Source organism: Typopeltis vanoorti, chromosome 11 (genome assembly GCF_054136105.1).
Source record: "Typopeltis vanoorti isolate ZY-2024b chromosome 11, IOZ_Tvanoo_1.0, whole genome shotgun sequence".
NCBI lineage: Eukaryota > Metazoa > Arthropoda > Arachnida > Uropygi > Thelyphonidae > Typopeltis > Typopeltis vanoorti.
Window position 1 is genome coordinate 83,759,801 of NC_143559.1, and position 24,843 is coordinate 83,784,643.

The 24,843-nt window shown below is 35.4% G+C and overlaps 1 protein-coding gene across 3 annotated transcripts in view; it reads right to left on the reverse strand.

The window, feature by feature from the left end:
- LOC150101810 (SLIT-ROBO Rho GTPase-activating protein 1-like) overlaps positions 1-24,843 on the reverse strand; it is a 312,204-nt gene that overhangs the window by 205,807 nt on the left and 81,554 nt on the right. The window contains exon 1 of one of the 3 annotated variants that reach the window (XM_090400020.1): positions 13,932-14,303. The exons of the other annotated variants lie outside the window; for them this stretch is intronic. Coding sequence (XP_090256146.1) covers positions 13,932-13,992 — 61 coding nt within the window. The 5' untranslated portion in view covers positions 13,993-14,303. Of the gene's footprint in view, positions 1-13,931; positions 14,304-24,843 lie in introns of those variants that run through there. 3 annotated transcript variants of the gene reach the window in all.

Below are 24,843 nucleotides of genomic sequence, written 5' to 3' on the forward strand. Positions count from 1 at the left end.
AGTAATTCATTCGAACTGCTTTGAGAAGAAGAAGGGGGAATAACACAGATCTTCCACGATCATGTGCTTCATGTCTGCACAAACCAAAAGAGACTTTTCCGATTTCTCTTTGCTAATTAAAATGAAACGGAAAAGAAAGTATGATGCAAAGAAGGAAATGGGTGAATGATCGGTCGTGCATATGTCCATGTTACATAATTATGTAACACTTTGAAGTCAAATTTTTTCTACCGAGTTTCAGATCCTCGAACGTTATAATTAATCTAGTACCTGGACATTGAGATTAACCGTGGCAGAAATAGTTGTGACAGTTCTTCAAAGCTGCAATAAGCTGAGGAAAATTGCTGCTGACATGTCCCTAAGATGTTGTTTTAGATAACAAGGGAAGGGTTTACTAGAGCGAAGTGCTCAAAGGACTTCACTCTTCTTACGCAATAGATTCCCATAAAAAATTGCTCAGCATATTGAATATTAATATATTAATGGACCTTTTTGTGTTTCATTTGCATTATTTATATCAGTACGTGAAATATAGAAATCACATTTTTTTTTTTATAAATGATATTAATAAATCGCAAACCAAATTTTGTGATTCTTAATTCTGTTGTCCAATTACGTTTATTTCAGCGTTGAATGCAGGAAAGGGAGGAGGGTTCATCATGAATTTTACTCGTGAAGCAATATTTATGCCTTCGCATAAAACAAATAAATAAATAAAAACTGATGGCTTCTGCGTGTGGGATTTACGAAATTCCCCTCCTAGGCATAACAGATCTGAAATGCATACAGGTTGCTACGCACCACACCGACGTCTATTATTGATAAGTCGATAACGTATGCACAGAATGTCACTTTTCTAAGCTTCTTTTCAAAATCGAAATGTGTAAGATCGACAATGCATGTTTGCACTTTCTGAACCCCTTCTGGGACTTTTTTTTTTTTTTTTTTTGGATGGCTCATTTTTCCATCGGTCTATTTACAAATATTAGAAATCTGCTTACGGCTTTCCAAAGGGGGGGGGAATTCTCGGGAAGAGTTCAGATTTCTTGCTACTCGTAAGAAGAGCAACATTTCTAAAAACGTTAGCAAGCAAGAATCTGTTTGAAAGTTATCACTGAACTGGCACTTTTTTATGTTCAGAGTACAGTACTGTTTTTAATTTCACGTGAATTCCATTCATGAATGGTTGTAAATCCAACATACATTAGCAAAATATGTGAGCGAGTCCATAATACGGGATTCCTACTCTAGACAAGACATGATACTTTTTCAAGCCACTTCTACAAATTTTAATTAAGATTGAACTTTAAAAAAAAAATCTGATGTTTATGTCCTTTGCAGATGGTCACTGAAATTCTGCTTTCTAGGTGAATGGCAGTAACGAAAGTAACAGCTTTGGTTATTCTTACTGCACATCACCACAGCTATATAATCTTTTTTCTGGTCATCACTGCACTGCTACTACCTGTGAACCATTTTCTCGATTCCTCAGTATCACGTGTATGTGTTCTGTTGAAGAGCCAGGAAATTCTTCAATATTTTTTCCTACCGTTCTGAGATTTCACCAAATTCGGGGCATTCGATAGAATATCATAATGGGAGATATCATTTTCCTTCAGGCTGTTTTTCTACCTAACATACTTTCCCTCGATGTGAAGTGCTATCGAGGCTGCTACATTGACATCTAAATGCTTATAATATCTCGTAATGAAAGTGTTTTTTTTTTTTCCTTCCCCTCAAAAACAATTTTTTTTTCTCTTTATTCTTTTTAAGACTGGATTTTTTAAATTTCCAATTTCATCTCCCGAACGTGGGAGGGAAAGTATCATAGCTGAAATTCAAAAGCAAATGAATTAATATTTACGTTCGAAAATGTGGGGATCCGATCTTATTACTATTAATCGCATTGAAGAGGGCAGTGAAAGACATTAACTGGAATCCTAAAATGTTTAATATATCTGCTAATAAACCGGCTGGTGAGTAATCATTAATCTTGTTTTAATTGAGCGGCATAATTACGAGAAAAGGAGAATATTTTTGTCCTTTGGAAATTCTCAACTATAAATATCTTATAATTACAAAGAAACGAAACCTTCAAACAGCTGTTACTTCCATCTGGTGGAGACCAAGATTGACACTCAAGAATGAAAGCAGTGAATAGATTAAAATTTTGCATCGAGGAAAGAAAGAAAAAGAGTCGTATTACCAATCATCCCTAAGATAATTTACATTTCCATAATCTCTGCAAAGGCTTCTAATCACTGTAACAACAGATGGATATTTTCCAATAAGAACTGATTCGCCTGCCAAACAGTATTGTTAGGCAACCCAACTGAAGTTCAGATAATAGCATTGCGACAAGTAAATAAAGTGAAATAAAAGAAACTAAAATTCGGAAGGATGGAATAGCATTATATCCTGTCAGGAGATTAACTAATGCTTAAAAATAACGAATGCAGGAAAACAAAACATATCAACTGAAATAATCGAAATTTCTCAATATACCCGGTGGCAATGTCCTCATTTTGCGCACCAATTTTTTTTTCTTGTAGTTGTTTTGTTTTAGATTATTATTATTATTTTTTTACTTACCCGTTTTTCAATATACGCCATTTGCCTAGTTTTTTCTTTTTGTATTTCGTTTTTCTAAGCATTGCCATCATTTATTTATATGCTTATCGACTGCAGCCGTCTTGAAATATTCGTCATGCCATCAAATATGAATGCTGACAAAAATCCTTCACCACTGTGTTATGGCAAATCGCATTCTCGTGGTTCCGAATAGCGCAGCATAACGGTAACAAGCAAACGAAACTACCCTCTACTATTATCCTGTAATAACCTGGAATCAAGGTCACGCGCAGCCCTGCGACGCAGTGCGACAGTTGTTGGTATTTTTATTATGTTTCTGTTTCAAAATTCGTCGCACGTTTTAAAATCGTAGCGTTTCTTTTTGACAAGAAAAAAAAATCGATCTATAGTTTTACTACTGCTTTTTTTTTTTTTTTTTATTATTGCTGCCCAACTTTAGTTTTAACTGTATCCTGTTCTTCGCTCCATTAAATCAGCCGGCTAACTGACCCATGAATTCTATTTTTGTAATGCCCGATGAGGTCAACACGTTTTGCAAGAAACAATTACGCTAGCGAGCATCGCATTATTTCACTTGGTTTCCAATGGAAGATTAGGCGATGTTCTTTAACGTTATCTAGTCATTTTGTGGTTTAGTAATTATGAATATTAAATAGAGAGAAACCCACGATCTTGTCTGTAAACGGTTTGTTTCCATACGAACAAATAGCACTCTTCAATTATATATTACACAAAGTGCCCGCTAAACATGACAGAAGGGGAGGATCTCGTTAGCGTTCATCTCTCCTGTGCTCTATTATTTCTCTTGGCTGTCTAATGATACTATGGGCTGGTGTCATTAGCGTATACTGTATTCATATCGTCACAAGCTGTGGGTTGTACCACGAACAATATTTAGACCTGTTAGTGATGTCAGTTGTGGCTTTTTCGTTCCGGGTGACTGAATCATGAAAAATTTCACCTCAAAGACAGATCTTGAGGCAAACGACCACCTACTCGTATATAAACAGGGGTTACTAGGTCACTTCAAGGATTACGGGATCTCACCCTCTTCGAGAGACAGATGTTTTCCCCCTTGCGATGAGCATATGGCTTCCGTAATAGTCTGACGACAGAATAATGATACGGGAGTATCATTATTCTGTCGTCATTGCTTCTTAATTATAAAGTTTGTCATTTAAAAGGACCCGACCCATAACAAAAGATGACAGTTCTGCAGATTACCTCTTGGATATGGTAATTGTACCATTATCTGAATCTGTTGGAATAACATTCGTAATTACGTACAAACAAACATTAGGAACTCAGGGAATCATGACTCTGAATTAGTTCCAAGGACTGCAATTATTACTTTTAGAAGGCTTGATTCAATTTTAACTTTAACCCAAGCCGACCCTAATATCTCTTACCCACCCCATAAAGTAAACACTACAAGGAAGCACAAAAGAAAATAAACTCGCCTCGCAGCATGATGATGATGACGACTGTGCAACCAAAATATTAACATAGAAAATACTTGCATACAGGGTCGACGGAAGCGAGACTGCAAGACCTGCATTGCAGGCGGGCCACTACAAGGTGGCAGCCGTTTCGAAGTGTTAGTATGAAGTTTCATTCTTTCTTTAAATTTTTGTAAGCGAATTAAGTAATAATAATTAGTAATTAGTATTACTTAAGTCAATATAATTGCTGCAAATTTACAGTTAGAAAAAGTTACAAATTTACAAAAAATTCTTGTAAATTCTTTCCACATGATTATGACAAAAATAAATAAATAAATTGCCATTTGTTTGGGGACGCCCATTTCAGCTTTGCAGGCGGGCGACGTCCAGCCTAGCGCCGGCACTGCTTGCATATGCAATACCTGCAACTGGAAGGTAATAAGTCCAATTTGAATAAAACTTACAACATAAAGACTGTCATAGTTGGCAACATGCATGACCTTGAATTTATCAGAGCTGTCGAATCAAACAGTTGATTGTCAATATAGTAGCAGATGTTTGTTTTTAAAGATGTCGCAGATTAGTGATTTCACTGGTCAAAATAAGATCAGAGTATATTTACTCATCGTTTAATATAATATTTAGGATGTAATTGGCATTTTAAGGACAGTGTTTAAACTATTTTTCTCATACAATAACCACGATGTTCGTAGATAACAGTGAATTATGTAGGTTCTTGCCCTATCATTCTTACTGTACTGGTGTTTTTGCTATAATAGTATGTGTCTGAACTTTTTTTTTTTCATATCATCATTAAGGCTGAACACTGCGTAGCAAATTTCGCGGAGTTATACAGGACTGATAATGCATACTCAGAAATGTTCGCCATTTCAGATGTGCCACGAGATTGTTTCGTTTAAGTGCTGAATACCAAATCCATCTCTCGCTTGCAAGCTTGCAGTTCGATTTTGTACTTAGAAAAATGAACAATAAAAACTGTCCACGTAAAAGCGAAATTTTCATAATAGGCCTTCTGCGTGAAAGGAATGCATATGTATCTCTCCTCACGCGAACAACGAATGCCATCAAAGAAAAAGTGGACATGCGTCCTCTAGCTAATTTCATTCTATGTGCAATGGAATATATTTTTTTTAATAAAAAATATATGCGATTATGATCTCTATGGTTTATTAAAATTCTCCTTCTTCTCCTGGGACAGTGAAATATACACAGAGAAATACGATTGACGATTTTCTTATGCTAATTTTCCTTTGAACATCAGAGCTGTAGTTCATATGCATTTTATAACCTTCCTACTCATATATTTGAAAAGAACCGTTAACACGTTTATCCATAAATGCTCTTGCATTGAAAATACAATTATTCTATAGTTCATGTTTGGTATATATATATATATATATATATATATACATATTCCCACTCACATCCACACCACACTCTTTACAGAATTGATTATCACTGTTATAATATTTATTACGCTTCAACAATTACCATAACGAAGTCCTACATAAGAAGACAGAACTACGTAGTTAAATAAATAATAGTATAATGTTTATTTATTTAATATATTCTATAATATATACTGTATAAGCCTCTAAGCACCTTTCTTTTAATTATGAATTACTTTATAATCGCCCAAGATTAAAATTGGTTAATCACTCTCTTCAAATCAATTCATAGTAAATGAAAAGATTTAATTAATCAGAGGAGGAAATGAGTCCTTGACGAAAGGTTGGAGCGGGCGCATGACAAAGATGAAAAAGATAGTTGTGCCACTCTCCACCTGCATCTAATGAACTTTAGAGGAAATCAATACTGTTCGACTCTTGGTGGGGTTGATTCCTGGATACTAATTGATTCACGCACCCACGAAGTTACCGCAATACCAGACGGACAGGTCAAGTGACCAATTCTATAGTATGAACCAATCACAGACTATCTGCAAAGTTAAAATCGCGTGATTCGCATGGGTATCAGCTGAATAACACTTCAGAGATAAGCAAGACCGTATGGAAATGATCTTGAGGGAATCACAAAAAAAAAAAAAAGTGTTTCATTTATAACGCTTCAGTTCTGTTTCTAGGCTCCCCATATAAACCTTTCATGACCCCGGCATTTAAAGCCATAGCGCCAAATCATATGAAAACGGCGCACCTATTATTAATAGCTAATATTCCATATTTGAGATGTTAAAAATTAACAGTATGTGTGGATTCAATGATAATAATCAAAGGGTCTACATTTTCTATTCTACCCACATAAAAGTCTCATGACCTCGGCTAAAAATTGCTGTTAAATGCCGTCATTCTATGACAGTATTTGCACGCTAAGCGTCTTAAAAGGTTTGGAATAATATCGTGACACATAATTTAGCATCTCTTTGCATAAGGTAGGCATTAAAAGTTGTCCGATTATGACCAAATCTGAAATGGCCTGGCAAATTTTAATGCCTAAGCTGCAACATATACGAAACTATCATTCACTTGTTGCGAGACGTAATTAAAAAACTGAGTAAGTCAGCAATAACTGAAATAAATTATGTTAATATAAGGAAATTATTGTGGAGGATCAATACGATGAAAGAAGGGCATATTTTGTCAAATACATTTAGGAAGAGCCAGAGAAATGAAAGGAAAAATCACATAATGATTCTTAAACCCACGCTGCAGTTACTGGCCATTCTTATTAAAGAATCATTAAGACAAAAATCAACTCGGACTCTAAACTGAACATTCTCGGTCAGGCCACTTTTATTACACAAATTCGAAGCATTAAATCCTTTTAATGATAAAAAAAGATAGTCATTCCCCCTTTTTCTCATTTTCTAAAAGGGAATTCTAGAGGTCGCCTCATTCAACCAATTTCTATCCAATTTGGAACAGCTGTTTCTTACGTTGCTGATGGTACCCCAGGGAACCTCAGTTGTAATCGGAATGAAATGAAGGGAAAATGAGAGAGAGAGAGAGAGAGAGAGAGAGAGAGAGAGAGAGAGAGAGAGAGAGAGAGAGATGCTTCCTGTCCGGACATCTCCACAGATCGCATCGTTCATTCAATTTCCACTAAAACTGGAACTTAACTATCTTATGTTGTCGAAGATATCTCTACAGATCGCATCATTCAACCGATTTCGACCAATTATTTGTTGGCCTATTTCCTCAAAAAAAAAAAAAAAAAAGTACGAGCTCATCTTACAAAATCTCCCGCAGATAAAAAAAGAAAGCCGCCAATACGGAGAAAGCATGAGATTGGTTGCAATTTAGAAGCGACCACTTGGATAACATTAGTTTCAATTGTTCAGAATGTGAACACCTCTCTGAAACCCTTAAGGGGTGTTCAGGTTACTATGACAGCACTACATGATTAAGTTCACATTATTATCTACTATTAACAATTTTCCTCCAAATCAATCTATTACTTGTAAACACTCCAATATTGCCATAGCTAACATTTCGTTCTTCTAAGGCAGTTCTGACTGAATCAATCCACCCTGGTCTTCCTCTGAGTCTTTTTCCTACCATCTTGGCATCAAACACCTGTTTTTCTAAACTTTCTTCATCCATTCTATTTAAGTGGCCATACCACCTTAAGTTAGCTCTGCTGAACACATTCTTGAATGATAATAATGTCATCATCATTATTATCATTCAAGAATGATAATAATGTCAAAGTTCCTTTCTAATATTTTTATTTTGAATATGACTGTGCCACTGATGCCATTGGTTCACTCTACTAATTTTTATCAGAACCGTCATATCTGTGGTCTCTAGTCTTTGATCAAGTGCTTTATTTCCAACCCGACTTTTCGTTTGAACACTGTCTTATACACTAATGGTTTGGTGTTATGACTAATTTCTCTCTTATTCCATACACTTATTCAGCTAGATACCCACCATACAAACTTTGCTTATTCTGTTGCCTATTTCTAGATTTAACTTGCCATCTTCACTGAAAACTGTGCCTGAATAGCTAAAATATTTTACTTGTTCTATAGGATCGCCATTCAGAATGCAGCTAAAGTTTACCTGCAGGTTTTCATAGTTTTAGTTTTTTCATTGCTGATTTTCATGCCAAATTTGTGATATCTGTTATCAGTTTAGTTAGTGAATCCTGAGCCTTGCACTAGATGTGTTTAGGAGTATAACATTATCTGCATAAAGCAAAGCGCTAAGTTTGATATCTCCAATTCGAATATCAGGTTTAATGCCTCTTTCTTTCACAATGTGATCCATATAGATGATGAATAAGAGTAGAGATAATGTGCATCCTTGTTCTTACACCTGATTTTACATCAACACTAAGCACTAAATAAACAATAACACTAAGTGCTAAAAATAACGTCAGTAAAGAAGCCGCTTCTAAATTCCAGTTGACCACGAAGCTTCTCAATATCTGGCTTATTATTATTATTATTATTGTTGTTGTTGTTGTTGTTGTTGTTATTATTATTATTATTATTATTATTATTATTATTATTATTATTATTAATGAGTAACAAAATTTAACAATACTGATTAGAGGAAACTTGACTTCGCCAAGTAACAATATATCGGGTATACACATATAAAATAATGAGCAAATTAAAGAAAACGAATTTGTTTCTTCTAATGATTTAAATCATTAACGTTAAGAACTGAAATCAAATCGCATCGCATCCCTGTATATCGACTGTCAGTTAGAGAGAGAGAGAGAGAGAGAGAGAGAGAGAGCATGTCATTATTGTTACGGCAAAGTCTTCTGATTAAACAAAAATCGAATTATTTACCAGCCAAATAGTGGATCATACTGGTATTTAAAGACAATTTTTGTGAAATTTTTTTGAATATAACTGTACATAAATCTACAAAAACTGTTGGGCTAATATATAATCAATTATATATTAATCCAAGTTAATATAACCGCTTGGGTTTTCGGGAAAAAAACAGTTACCTGTAAATAAAATACGTCTCACATCAAATAATGATAACTGCAGCAAGATTAATTATGTTGTTTCTCATTGGTTTGAGTCGATCGTGTGACAGACGACAGTCACGCATTCTACGTATATAAATATAAATATAGTTCTTAAGTTTTATAAAAATCAAATTATGGGAATAAAAGTTATGCTGGTATTTTGGGTTTAAAAATATCGATTTCACTGACAAAAAAAAAAAAAAAAACGTGGTTATTTATTCATTCAGTCCTAGCAATGTACTGTATTTGAAAGAAGATAAAAAAAAAAGAAAAGGAAAATGTGCTAGGATCGTTAGCTATTCACAGCAACAGTTGCAAAAAAAAAAAAAAAAAAAAAAAGAGAATGAGTGTAAGAATAAACGATTACCTATATTCTACGAAGGTAAACTTGCGCTTATTCCAACATGAAAGAAAGAGGTAAGCCATTTTCTGTTAGAAGACGTCCTCTAGTCGATAATATATCCGAAAAACGAGCAACGCTGAGTTTTTTCCAGCTGTTTCTCTTTCACATCAACACTACTCGGAAAGATTGCTGACTTTTTTTATTTTATTTTATTTTATTTTTTATGTTATCAATCTGCGTGACTGACTGTTCAGTACAAAGTCGGAATACCTATTACGGCTTCGCCAGTCCGCGGTAAACTACAGCGTTAGCCGGATCACGTAAATACTCCAGAAGCGAATCGAACTTTCGATCGATGTGTGGCACGTGATATCTTTAAAAAAGTATTAGAACCATCTTCCACGGTCACGTGTGTTGAGGTGTGAGGTTTATAAACCTAACTACTTAATCAATTTTCGCCAGTATTAAAAGAAAAAGCGCAAGGGATTAGGAAATAAAGAAAGCTGGCAACGTACAGAACGCATTTTAGACCACACTTTATTGGAAAAGAAAAAGAAAGAAAAAAAAACCCATGAAACTAAGTGAGAAAGAAATGTTGGAATCATTTTAATCTAACATTGTTAGGCCTTTCAATCTTATAATCTTTTTGGTGGACATTAAAAAAAAATCTCTTCAATATTTATATCTTTTATTAGTATCCATCATTCTGTTTTACATCCGTTGACACTATATTTTTTTTTTTCTGAATAAAATTACAAAAACTTGTTGTTATTCACCATTCTTTCCTAACTGATGCTCTTCATCACAGTGATTCAACTTTCCAAAATGTCAGAAATCATGAAGTAGCATTGCTAATGGTTATATGAATGACGTCATTGCAACTCTGAAAGCACCGTTCCAAAACTTGAACGTCATTGGCACTTCAGCATTTACCATTAGCTTGTCCATTCGTGGAGTGAACAGAGAAGAGATTCGTGATTGCTCTTCTCTTCCAAGGCAAACCTTATTGAGACACTCTTCAACGTAGCACAGACTCTTGACCAAGTTGTGTCAGTGAATGTAATCCGGGATAATGGCAATCGCTAAGTAGAGATCTGGTTCAGGTAAGCAATACTATTCACAATAATACGTATTCATTTTAATATCAAAATATTAAAAATCAAAAATTCAGTTTATTGCAGTGAAATTTTCAAATTTTCCCTTTTTGTTACAATAGTCAAAATTAAAATGACAAATATTTTAAAAATAATTAACTATTTTAAAATTGGGTTCTTCCGTGTGTGCATCCCTGCCAAAATGGCGTTTACTTCTATAGGGCATTTCACTTCACACAACCCACCGTCTGCACTGCTTTATCCTCCATTTAAACACAACGCCACTACTGCCATCTACACACACGCAACACTCACCATCAACGAATAGCATTTTTGTCTGCAAACTGCGTGTCTTCTTTGGCCGATTTGCCTGTTCTAATGAAAACGCCTTCTACCTCCGTATGAGATCGACTAACTTAAGGGTAAAAGAGCCTCACCTACTCCTTTCGGTAATAAAAAGCATTAGAGGATTTATGCTTGAATATTTAAATATTTACTAAGCGAATATTCCGCAAGTCTAACCTATAATTATCGATTGATAAAAGGCTGGATAACTAGTTCTTTATAGACTGAACAGGGTTGATAAATAAGCATCCATTTTTTGCAATAGCTCATTTTTAAGAGTATGTTTATACTCGTAAAAATGAGATGATTCTTCAGAAGAGCTTAACGAACTTCGAAAACAAACAAGAAAAGGCAAACGAAGTGTGCCCTTCGAATGACCTTGAAATAACTCTAGGTGTTGAAGAAGTCATTATTAGCGTTAGGAATACAAACAACAGATAATTAGCTATTCTGCTCATCTCCCACGTGTCAAAAAATAAACCTGTCTTGTAGCTTATATTGCATCAGGTCATCGGTCGATACTGTAACAACACACACGACTGCCTAGCGAACACGCTACTTAATTGCATTTTTTATACGTATAAACTTGTACGATAAAAGCGAACTCATCTTTGCTCAGAAAAGCAATTACATTTTTTGGCATGCCAGTGTACATAAATGGTCGAAGAATTGATAACTTTCAAAGCTATTTTTAGCTTTTCACGCTCCACAAAATCCTAACGAATAACACGAAACACGAATAATAATAGGAAAATACGGATTTCTAGATTTTAAAGTACCTTGTCTGATAGTTGTTATAATGTTTGAATATTTAGTTGCATTACGATAGTATGTACACTTTTATATTTTATTTATTTATTTCTTCAAGAGAATTGATTAATTGACTTTCCACGCATCAATTGACAATTATTGGTAGATAAATAAATGGTAACTCAAAATATCTCTTTTCTCAGAGTAGGACCTAAGTGATTGGAGCATGCAAAAGTTTTCGAGTACAATTGTTATTTTAAAGGTTTCGTGTCGTGAAACCATGTAATAGTTTAAATCGGATAACTGACATAATTTTGGAGTAACAAACTTGATAATATGAAGTGTCTCCGTTGTGGAATTGGAAAAACGATGGTACGTTGCGCACTTCGATTGGAAAAGAACAGAGTTCAGTGGTGTAGCTAGAGCTTTTGCCGAGTTTTGCCGATCCCTGAGTTTTCCGCCCTTCTCAATACACACCAAAAACACTACAAAAAGTGAAAACGACGTATAGGTATAATAAATAATAAATTAAAACGCTATGTTTATTTTTGAAGTAAAATTTTAATTTCAACATTCTAAAATGTTATTTTTCTTGCTTTTCTGTTAGCAAAATCGTCGATGACATTGTCGAAGTCTATTTCGTAATAATGTAGGTAATTCTAAATCAATTTTATTTAGAAAAACTCCTCTCACACTAGAAACACTCACAGCAATCGTGAGGAAAATTCGCAGTAGTATTACAATCTTTGGAAATGAGTTCTCGAGACTGTATTTTAGAATTAACTGTTCAAAAAGGTTCAAAGTGCAACTCGGGGCGGTCTGCCCCTCCCTAGCTACGCCTCTGACAGAGTTCCATTATGTCGTCAAGAGAGGAACCTTTATGTTGGATTTTTCAATTGAAGATGAGTTAGTCGATCTCATATGGAGGTATCGATGTTTCTTTTTTCTCCCGGAAACTTAGGTTTTTCATCCCTCATGGCAAATCGACCATGAGAACACATACAATTACAGACAATATATACTAGTGGTGATGACGGGCGGTAGATGGCGCTGTGTTTGTTAATGGTAGTTGTAGTGGAGTAGTGTGCCCTCTCACGATGAGTTCTTTTGGACTCCTTGGAAGTGTCACGAATAATAATAATATTTCGCTTCCAATTTCTGAATGAATAAATAGAGAAACAAACAAGCAAAAAAAAAAAACGTATATAAGAGAAAAAGATGGGATGTGTTGGTGATGAATATATAAGTAGAACAAATAAATATTAAATATGTGCGTGCATCCAATACATTTTAAACCAAAAAAGTAGCAGCTACCCAAGTATATAGAAGTGGCGTGGTAGTAAAACATTGACAGATTAGGAAAATAATAATAATAGTGATAATTATTCTTCTATGTCTCACAGGCAAATAAACGTTTAAAAAAAATGCAAAAGATGGAAAGTATTTTTTTTTTAAAAAAAGTCTTCAGAATAAACCGGCAAAATATGGACAACCAAACGAAGTATGCTAATACTGTGCTTAATAAGTATCGTTGGTTTGGTAATAACCTTTTTCTTCAACCTTTTCACCGAAAACAGACATCCTGCATATCTTCAAGCGTAACAATTTAAATTTCTTTGCACTTGACCATAACGAAAACCAGACGATAAAAATAAAAATAAATAAAATAAATAAATAAAAAACATTCTCAGCAAAATAGCAATAAAAATTCGTATGTAATTTTCTTTGATTTGCATAATTAAATTATATTTCGATGTAAGTTATGCAATAATTTCTATTTAACAAACTTACGTTCGCGAAATAAAACTAGTCGAGATTTAATTTTAATATAATTTCAATAATAAATTATAATTATTATTATAAAATATTTCGAGTTTTTGCTAGAGCTAATTTTAGTGGCGGAGGAAACGGAGTTGCAGTTCCTTTATGCGGCTGGAGAACATTCATTACTTCATACTAACAGAATGATTTGGTCGTTGCGTCATATTCTTAGGAAGACCAGGTATATAACCGACTTTGTACACATTGATTGCCCGCAGACAAAGACATAAGTTAAAGATCGTCTGTTTGTAAATATTTTTGCAAGCAGAGTAACAATTCCTATAAATAACAAAAACCATTGCCCTCATGCAGCAGCCAAATCGTTCAACAGTTGCCAGATTCATGAAAGGATTGAGATTCTTAAGTTTTTTTTTTTTTTTTTTTTCATTTGACGAGAACAAAGTTCAACGATTTGACTGCAGTCTTGTCTGGTTACTTATCTTCATCTATCTATCTCTCCCACACGCACACGCACACACATTGCACAGTTATCTGCATGCACCTCATAGTTACGTTTATGACAACAAACTCATCACACTGCAAAATCTTCAAGGCCACAAAACGAATACTTACGAGTATAGAAAGCGGAACGTCGTAATGTTCCCGTGCGACGGAGCCTTGGTCGGCCTTCCATGGCTGTGACGAAGTAATCTGTGCTCCGCTCACTCGGACATTCTGAAATCCCCCAATCAGACGTACGCGAAACCTCCTCCTCCTCGTTGTGTGTACCTGGCTCTTACAATCAATAAACCTTCGACAATGTGCGCACAAACCTGACGTTCAAAAGGATAACGAAGGCAATGGAAAAGATACCGAAAGAAACGCGCAGCAAGGTGAACCGTAGCTCGCGCCCCCGTAGATATGGTGCGGAGGCAAATAACGATCTGTAGCTATGACGATGCGGTGCAGCGAGTAGGTAAGAATGTAGCCAACTCTTTAGGTACTTCCGTAAGCGTGCACGCGGTTCGGCTCTACAGCACCTCCACGACGTGACAGCAACGCCCGACAGATCATTCTCGTACCTCTCGATAGGGCAAGACAATGCGCGGAATAACGCTTTCGACGACCGATGCTTCGTGAACCCGAACAACACGTGTTAATGCTTCTGCGCTCTGTTAGAAAGAAAGAAAGAAAAAAAGAAGGAAAAAGAAATTCACAAGGTCACGCAACTCGCGCGCACTCCGCTGCTCGTTCCATCGAATTGGGAAACTCATTACTGTGTTGCAAGGTTTTTTTCGGGAAGCGAATTGCGGACCTGTTTGGGTGGCGCTAACAGCTGACTGCCGCCATTATTGCTAGAACAATGGTTACCTTTGACGGGGGAGGGGGGATGTTGGAAAAGGCTATTTACAGGGAAGTTACTGTTTTAGGATTGTTTTATAAATATACATTACTAGTCCTGCAGCAACGGGAGATAGGTGTGCGCGTGTGTGGGAGAGAGAGGAATCGGACCAAACACAAAGCACGTAGTGACAACCTTGACCTGTAGGTAACAAGGGCTCACAGCGCTGTCCTAGTTTATGGAACGCAGCAACAAGTACTGACATCTGTTACGGGGTTGCGGAGTACGTCGAGTGGTATTTGAAGGTGGTCATCTTGAATGACAAGGGTTAAAACCAAACTGAAACCTTATAGTACCAAGAATGCATTTAAACCTTAAAATGTAGTTCGGTATTTGACTCTAATCTTACTCAACAGTTAGTTGGATTAAGATTTTACTGAAATGTAATAACCAAGCAGCTATTTAGGAGATAAGTTTGGCATATTCTAAAGTGGGTTTTGAAGGAGAAAAGCCATTTCTTCTCCTTCATCTCAGACCAAACAACAGCCTTATGTTCTCCCTCTCCTCGACAGGATTCGAAATCAGGTTTTCTTTTTCAATCAAAGGGAACTTGTCATTCTCCTGCAATTGGCGTCTGTCTGCTCGAAGGCTGTTCTAAACCTAGAAATTGTCTTTCAAATATTCCTGATTATTTGAAGATCAATTCAAAGGAAGCATAATTTTCGCGAATACTTGGAATAGGCAATACATGTAAGTGCTCTTTTTAATGCAAAACCAACCAATAAAAGACTAAACCTATATCAGTACCATGGATGGGTTAAGGATTATATAATCCAAGAACCTTGCTCTAGAGACCAAAGATGAACTTTTTAAGCCACTTCAGGTCTCCAATAAGTAGGCTGGTGTCTCACAAGGGACGATAAATTTCATCTACTACCTAATATGGGTGAATACGATATCTTTGTAAAACAGCCGAGCACGTCACAAAAATCATGCCTTTCCTTGGGTCAAGCACTTTCTAATGAATCCCCATGAATTGACTCTGACAACCAGATCTAGATGCAAAGACGTTCCAGCTTCACAAAAGAGGAAAACAGTTCTTGACTAACACGCCTTATTTTTGTTGTTTATTTTTAAAAAAAAAACTTTTAAATGCTCCAATTATGGAATCAAAGATTGTTAAGTGGATTTCCAAAACGCTTAATTAGTCAGTGTTTTTTCATCAAAAATAATCAACGAACACAACACCGTCAATCAATCCGAAAATGAATAGAAACAAATGAAATTTTCTGACTCCTGAAGTGATAGGTGTTTTTAAGTTGCAGTTGAATGTAGGGATCTCGACATGATGAATCCGTGTATCCTCTGGCGATGAAACAGGATAAAAATACATCCGAATTTTGACGGAAATGTTGTAAATGACACTAGTTACTACAGTCGAGTTTCCTTTGGTTGATTCGTGACGGCTTAGTTGGTAGTAACGACCTTTGGATGAAAGGACATGAGTTCGAATCCCAACTTTGAAAACTTTTTTTTTTTAATCCTGCTAAACACATAACTTACAGGCATAATAGACTGATCTCGTAATCTTAGTGGCTTCGTCATAAACCAGAATATTATTCGAAATGTCTTCTTGCGAACGAACACCTTTCTCAAGTGGACGGTTAACAGTAAGTATGAACTGCCATAAGAAGTGTCCACCACGTGGAAATGCGTGAGATAATCAACCAGGTCTGACTGATAAGTGTCAGTCAGACCTGGTTGAATTCAATACTACGCTTGAATATTGAATTAAACTTAGCAAGTTGAATTCAATACTACGCTTGAATTCAACTTGCTAAGTTGAATACTGTAGTAAACAAGTCATTAATGTCCTCATAGCTGACCAAATAGCGTTATTATAGTTGTAACATCGTCGGCGTTCATCAGACGTTTCCTCTGGTTGCTTCTATTTCTCAAAAAAGAAGTTACACTCCCAAGAATCGAGGAGTTTTGTCAATGGAAGAGATCAAGGACAGAGCGTGGTTACGCCAGTGGAATAAGAAGCAGTCGGGTGGCTGTGGACACCACTGGAGATGTCGCGAAATGTGGTCTCAAGAATTGTTTCAAAGATTATCTACCTACATTGAGAAAAATGTGTGAATACCGAAGGGTAATATTTGAAGGGTGACCACATCGTATGAACGAGAATTAATCTGCATTAAAAAAAAAAAAAAAAAATCGCTCAGCAAATTGATAGAAAAGTTTCATGCATGAATACTTTTATAACTCCAAATTTTCCTTTAGCTTACCTGTTTTTTTTTTTTTTTTTTTTTTTTTTTTTTGTAGTTGTGATGCAAAATTGGCTTACAAAAATGAAACTAAATGAGTTGTTTTGCAAATCTGTTTTATTCTTCACTATTTTCGAATTTAACAATAAAATAAAAATAAATAAATAAATGAAAATTCAGTTTATTGCATGGGTCAAAGGAAACCTAGGGTTCCTTGAGTCTCAAAGGTACCGCAAGTTTAAGTTAGAATTTAATTCTAAAATATAAAATAATTGTATAGTTTAGGCGGAATAGACTCGTCCAAAATGACATCAACAGACTGGTGCGTGATTGGGCAAATATGAGCATACGGGGTGAAAGTATATCGTCGGTATTGACAGTTTTGTTTATTATGATGGGCTAAATTATGTAGAGATGAAGTATTCTAACAGCAAAAAGAAACAAAAAAAACAGTGTTACAATTTTCAACTACGTACCTGTCTAAACTTGGTTTTTCTATCAGAAAAAGAGGTTGGAAACATTGGTGTATGAAAAATCGTTACTATATTTCACTCAAGGCCAAAAAAAAAAAAAAAGATCAAACTCAAGTTTCCATTGGAAAGTACAAGCTAAAATGCAAAGCGCCTCATTCACAAGGAGACGATAATTTGTAAACTATGCGAGGACCTTCAGAAAATTGAAACAACAAATGAATCGTCTTCATATTCAAGACAAGCCATTGCTTTTGGAATAATAACGCGAGGCCACACAGACGAGCGCGTTCACTCCAACAGATATCAAAGAGTTCGGATGAGAAGCTGTGGAACATCCTCCTTAGAGCCCCTCGATTCTTGTGTCCATCGTACCAGAAGTCCGATGGATCCCAAACTGAAAACGCATCTCACAGATATCCAATTTGAAAATGACAAACAGATCAAGGCAAAGTCGACAAAATCTAGTTTTATTCCAATGGTTATAATAATAATAATAACGTTTTACCTGTGGACGAAATTCACTGAAAGAAAGGAAGATATGTTGAGAAATGGTGTATGAAAATAAAGTCAGGATTCAAACTATCTTTTGTTTATTATTACATTGCTACCTCTCTTTTGGTGGATAACTATCACAATGGAGATATTACTTATATGTTACCATTAGCTTGTGGCACCCAATCCAGTAATGTCCCAAGGGAATGCAAGAATGGAATTGTTCTGGTGATTAGTTCTCTCCGGACCATATCAGATGCAATCTCTGACTGCTATCAGTAGTTACATACAAGTGGAATGTAAAAAAAAAAAACAAAAAAAAAAAACAGTCGTGTGCTCACCAGAAGACCATTTATTATTTGTTTGCTCTTCTCTCTCTCTCTCTCTGTCTCTCTGTTCTGAGTAGCATGAGATAACAGTGCAGTGGTAGATAAACAAGTGTCTGCAAAACATAACATATCGTGGTGATTTCTGGTAATCTTCAACAAAATGTTGCCAAGTGATGAAAAAGACAAACAGGAATATTACTCGAGTCCATGTAACTGTTTTCAGCTGTTTCGAACATTAAATATAAATAAATAAAAATAAAATAGGAAAACCTTTGAAGATGACTTCGATTTTAGATTACTTTGAAAATACCATTTTTGATTACAAAGGCATAATCGCATGACTCTTAGAGAAGAGGACTAAGGCGAGCAGAAATGTTAACAAAAGCATGTTCGAACATCTAAGGAGGACAGTCTTTCATAGGGAAGATTCTTGTCTCGGGGGGAGCCTTAAATTGGCTTGAAAATTTTACGTCGCGTTGATGTTGCTCATTAGAAAGTAGCTCCGAACGCAAGGTAAATGATATTGGCACTGGTGTGTCTTAGGGAATTTTAAAACAAGAGTATGAAACTGCTACGACAAGTAACAACTATTCTATTCATAAGTAATATTTCCAAAGATTTCCATATATTTAATTTAAAAAAATAATAATAAAGAAAGAAAGAAAGAAATTAAAGGATAAACCAAATAAATAACAATAAACAAATTAAAGGCAAGTCGGTTAACTGACTGAGAAATATGAGAACCTGGTGGAATTTTCATAAACTGAACCCAAGACCCGTCTCCTTCTCAAAGCAGAAGGAGAAACCAGTCAGAGACACCCGAAGCCTATTAAATGGTTACCATTTCTAGTGAGAATTACCAAGTTTAGTTATTGTAGAGGCAATGCTACTACAGGATCCCCCCACACACACATACACGCGCACTCTTGGGGGGGGGGGGAGAAATCTTACGTCCATCCAAAGAATGCTCTTAAAGAAGCCCAACAAAACTTGTCAAGGAGGGGGAGAAAGGGAGGAAACACAGTTACGCCAATGAGTCACTGTAACAAGCCCAATGGCTGAAAGTGCGTATCGCCTATTTTTGGAGTAGTGCACAATCCAATTCGAGGTCTTTTACCTATGCTGTCTCAAATAGGTAGAAGACCTATTTACAGCCACTTAACAGCTTATTACTCCCCCCTCCTCCTTCCCCATATGTTTCTAATTACATCAATTTTATTGCATCATTTATGCACTATTATTGGGGACCGATCGACAGTGCACTGGTGCATCTCTCGTACTATAAACGTGACATGACGGTTTTGTTTCATGCATGGAGAAGTAAAGAGTTTATTGTATATTAAAATGTAGGTAACATATTTGCATTTCTAATTTTCTAGTTTGTTATCTCATACGACGACAATGCTGACTTAAAACATCATTGTACAATCACAAGGATAAACTTTCCTTGTTACACTGATACCAATCTCTATCAATAGTTACTAAAGCGAGACTAGGGAGACAAATTCGAGGAAGTGTAATCTTGTCAACTAAGCAATGTAAAAAAAAAAAAACAACAACTAAGGAATTCATCAAAGCTTATGCTTACTCGTGACAAAAAAAATCTTTTATTTTAATTTTTATTAAGTTCAATTTTGTTTTTTAAATTATTTCTAATATAATCTATAGTTGTTCCATTAATTAATATGAATGTAGTTTTAAGGGTCAGAACTTTCATTTTAGAGTGATATGTTCTGGGGTCCCTTATGCTGCTAAGAACTCTAGGGATGTCATGGCTATATATACATGCCTAGGAATGTATATAGAGCCATAACATGTGATAGCATTTTTTCCTGTTTGCTACGTCATGTTATAGCGTCAACATCCATATACCATCCTTTCCTGGGATTTGTTAAATTACATGAAAACATTAATAATATTTATACTAGCCCTGTTATATCCTCTCCAAATATATCTAATGGATGCAATTAACGCTAAAGCCACAAACAAACTAAAACAGAAATGACTGGAATAAATATATATTAACTTACAATTAAACATATTTCTACAGCAGACCTCCTCAGATGCTTCAGATTAACTGTACGTGAAAATTATGGACCACTGTATTCACAGATGTAAAAAAAAAAGCATCAATTTCCGCAGTTAAATGCGTCATTTCCGGTTTAAATGCGAGGGGAAATAGCTAAGGCAGTACCACAACACATCAGCGAAAGACAGAATTAAGTTTTGACGCAGACGTTTCATAATAATAATAATTATTATTATTACTTTATCTTGTTTTTTGCTCTTGCTGTGCATGCCTGTGTGTGTGTGTGTGTGTGTGTGTGTGTGTGTGTGTGTGTGTGTGTGTGTGTGTGTGTGTGTGTGTGTGTGTGTGTGTGTGTGTGTGTGTTTCTTAATTAACAATTCTGCTATCAAATGAAAGAAATGATAAATGAACATAGTTGGGAATGAATTAAATAAAGCTAATTTTTCTCTCAGTTAGCTAATCTAGATATTATGAAATGCTAAACAATACAGGACTTGACACTTGCCAGGGCTCGCCCACTCGCACCTGACGAGTAACAGCACACTGGACAAAAATAAAATATTTCTTTATTTAATAATAATTTAAAAAAAAAACTTTTTGAACAAAATCTTCAAAATCTTAAGAAACACTTGTGTTTCTTAAGAAGCCCATCTCTTGATGGACTTTACTGGGACATATTATTAAAAAATGTGAGAATCTTGGGCGAGAATATTTTTTGCGTGGTCAGTGGTTTTCATACTTTGTCGACCCCTGATGTGTGTGTGCCAGAAGTAAAAATCTGATAAAAATCTTGCTGGCTTTGTGTGTGTGTGTGTGTGTGTGTGTGTGTGTGTGTGTGTGTGTGTGTGTGTGTGTGTGTGTGTGTGTGTGCGTGCGTGCGTGCGTGCGTGCATACCAGAAGTAAAAAAATCTTGCTGGCTTATTATCTTACTTATTATTATTATATACAGGCATCTCCATTAAGTCCGTAGACTCATTGTGGTAGGTTCATTTTAAAAATATTAATCAACAATTGACAATACCTGTACAATAACACACACACACACACACACACACACACACACACACACACACACACACACACACACACACACACACACACACACACACACACACACACACACACACACACACACACACACAAACGGGGAGAGAGAAAAGAGAGAGAGAGAGAGCAAGAACAATTATATATAAATTATACGAGTAAACAGTTCTCTGTAGAGCGGGTTCAAATAGTTTTACATATCTCACTCTATAGCGTAACCCGGTATATGATGCAGGATATGTATAAACTGATACAACGTATTACAATGATATAATCAAATTAATATTGTATATAAAATGAAGAATCGTTCCTATAGATTATTTTTTCGACGAGTCGGGTGGAACGAGTAACCTCAATGAATCTCATGCTAAGTTTAACAATACTTTCTTGAACAGTTGGTGAATTCCGGAAATGTTCCACTTGATTTCATACAAATTTGCAACGCAGGCATATCTATTAGAGGAGTCTATGATGTCTTGTTAATGGCGGTATTGTTCTTTGGTATCACCGAGAAACTACAGATAATCGTGCCATCCATGTGTCGGTATCAGAACATGTGGATGTCACCTTTACGATGTATTATTTGATGCAGTCGGGTTATAATGAGTATAATGCAACTGAATATATTTGAGGAGTTGTTTGGAATGGCTACTATTATATGATTGCAAGGATACTGTTATCATAATCACTTCCCCCTCCTCCTCCTCCTACATGTGAGGTGGTTCTTCATTTTTGACGTAATGCTGTTTGTTATTTATTGTAGGGTACTACTGACTACTACAATTCTATGGCTGTTATAGATAAAAAGTTCATGCGGGTATCGCGCAAACATAGTACACGGAACACATCACAGTAGCATATGTTATTGTTTTCGAGAAATTATTATTGCAGATGACGTTATTCTGATAGCAAAAAATAAAGACAAGCCTCAGAAGATGCTAACTGATTCTGTCAGAGAAAGCAAGAAAAAAGATTTAGGAGAAAATTGAATGTGTGGATGACCCTATTTACCTCGAACAATCAATTGGCTTGAAGGAAAAACAAGATAATGAAATAATTAGCAGAACTGCACTAGGAGACAAAGCATTTTGGTTGTGCTTTCTATTCAAGCGAGACAACGACTTGAAAAAAAAAAAAAAAACAGGAAGGTTAATTGCGAACGGTCCAAAGAGTCTTAAAGAGAAGATTTTTTTTCACAGATAGAAATAATAAAATTAGAGAGGAGTGACTGAAGTAGAGGGCATTGTGAAACACTGCAAGACATGTAAATTTGAATGTGCTGGCATGTCATCAGATGAAAAAATGAAAGACAAAAATTAAGCACTCTGGGGATACTAAGAGACGCGGGAAGTCGCCAAAGAACAAAATGGAGGAATGATCTACAAAGGTTTGACATAAGATGGTAGACGTTGGTAAACCACAGAGACAAGTGGAAATTTATGAGGAAGGCTTATATCGAGCAGTAGATGGAAAGAGACTCAGCTCTTTCCATCCACTGCTAGATATAAGCTGATTTGAGATTGCTTTTTCAGAGGCAACGCGCGCGCACACTCACACAAATGCAACTCGTCTGAAAAGATAAGATGCCCGGCAACTATTATATATTTTTTTCTTTTCAGTTTTGGAGAAAGGATAAAATAAAAGGATCATATTTAACACCCCCCTTTTCTTTTTACAATTTAACTCTTGTTGGGTAAGTAATAGACCTTGTTTTATTAAAAACACTGATAATATTTGCCAGCATGATTAGCCGAGTAAATGACGTCTCCATTTTCCACCCTTCAGAACTCGGTTCGAATCCCTAGTGGTTACTTGTGAACATCTTTAGGTAGTTGATAAATTTAGAGTAGTTCCTAAAGTATTTAACCTTTACCCTATCCACGGTATTAAATATGCTGTTGGTTTACAACCTTTCCAGTTGGATTGTCATAAAAAAAAACAAAAACAAAAAAACAGAGAAATTGAATGTTTGTTACTGTTCTTGATAATAAAAAATACTGTAAAAGTTTCGTTAAACTACACATGTTGAAACTAAAGTTTTGTATAAAGTCTGCTGTATAAATAAGTTTGTATTCAAGAAAATGTGAAACTTGTGCATATAGATGAAATGATGCAGCATTTAGAAAGTTTATACAGATAAATAAATATATAAATAAAGATAAATATATATAAAGATAAAAAAAAGATAAAAAAAAAACTTAAGTTCAAAACCGTTCAATAACTTGAAAATATTTGCATTGCATCCGACTAAAGGAAAAACAACGCTTGGCAATGTTGTCACATGGAACGATTTCTATACAATGAACAACGACACACTCTTCGAAAGTCAAATATTTTAGCAGCACTATTCCATTCATAGGCAAAGACTCCTCTTGACTGATACACGTCAATATAATCTCATTGGCTGCGTTTGGTATTTCAATCAAACGCGTCCAGGATTAGTGTAATGTGACGGAAATGCAAATGACATTACAACAGCGAAGATTAATTCTTCGGCCTAAGGCACATCAATATGAATCAAAAGCCTGTTGTCGCTTTGTACGGCTCTCAAATTTCGTTCTATTGAAATTAAGTGCTCATCACCAGCCACTCTCTTCTCTGCAGTTAATTACTAGAACCACAAAGGATTCGCTTGCCGGTTTATCTTGATTTCCGCTCTTGGAGATAATGTTTACAAAGCTTTTCCCCTCTTGTGAAAATAAGACATTCAAGGTTTGTTTAACACGAGGAAACGGAGATTTAAATTTAACTGTCACGAAATCATCTTCTAGTTAGTAGGGTTTGCATTACATTATGGTTGTTTCCCTTTTAATTATGATATCGTTTTATTTTGGCTCTTCTTTCCGTCAGATAACACTTAGATTATCCCAAAACAGACCAAACTGTAAGGGGGGAGGTTCTTGGGGAGGGGGTATTTAAGATTAAAACAAACTTTAGGCACAAACATTCATTTTATTTCGCCTGTATGCATATTATAACACAGCTCGGGGTGGTATTTAAGATCCTTGATAGAGTTTCTTTTTTTTTTTTCTTTCTTAATTTTTTTTTTTTTATTAGCAGCTTCAATTTTAGTTTTAATCAGATTCCTTTTATTGGTAAAATATCATAAGTCACTTTCCAAATAACAGAAGTAATAACTTCGCTCTGGCTGGATGTAAATAAATGAATGATATTTATGATTGTCTATCTACAATCATTACACAGAAATACTTTAATTTTGCTTATTTTTGCTATTAAAATTAACTATATGAAACGATACATTTTAACAGGGTAAACATTTCCAATTTTTCTATCAATAAAACGGTATGATAAGGGGAAAAAATATTCTTCATCCTCCATCTTGAATGTAGGACCGGTTCAATCAGAACGAAAATAACCACTGCAGTGTGAAGGCTTAGGATCCAATAAACAGCTCTTTAGCAACTTACAGTTGAATGTTAGATTCTCGACATTTCTTTCTGTCCTTTATCAAGGGCACTATCATGGTAAGATAAACCCTTTCATTTCCGTATGAAACCAACTAACTCACCTTCAATTGAAAGCTCTTAGAAATGTTTTTCACGTC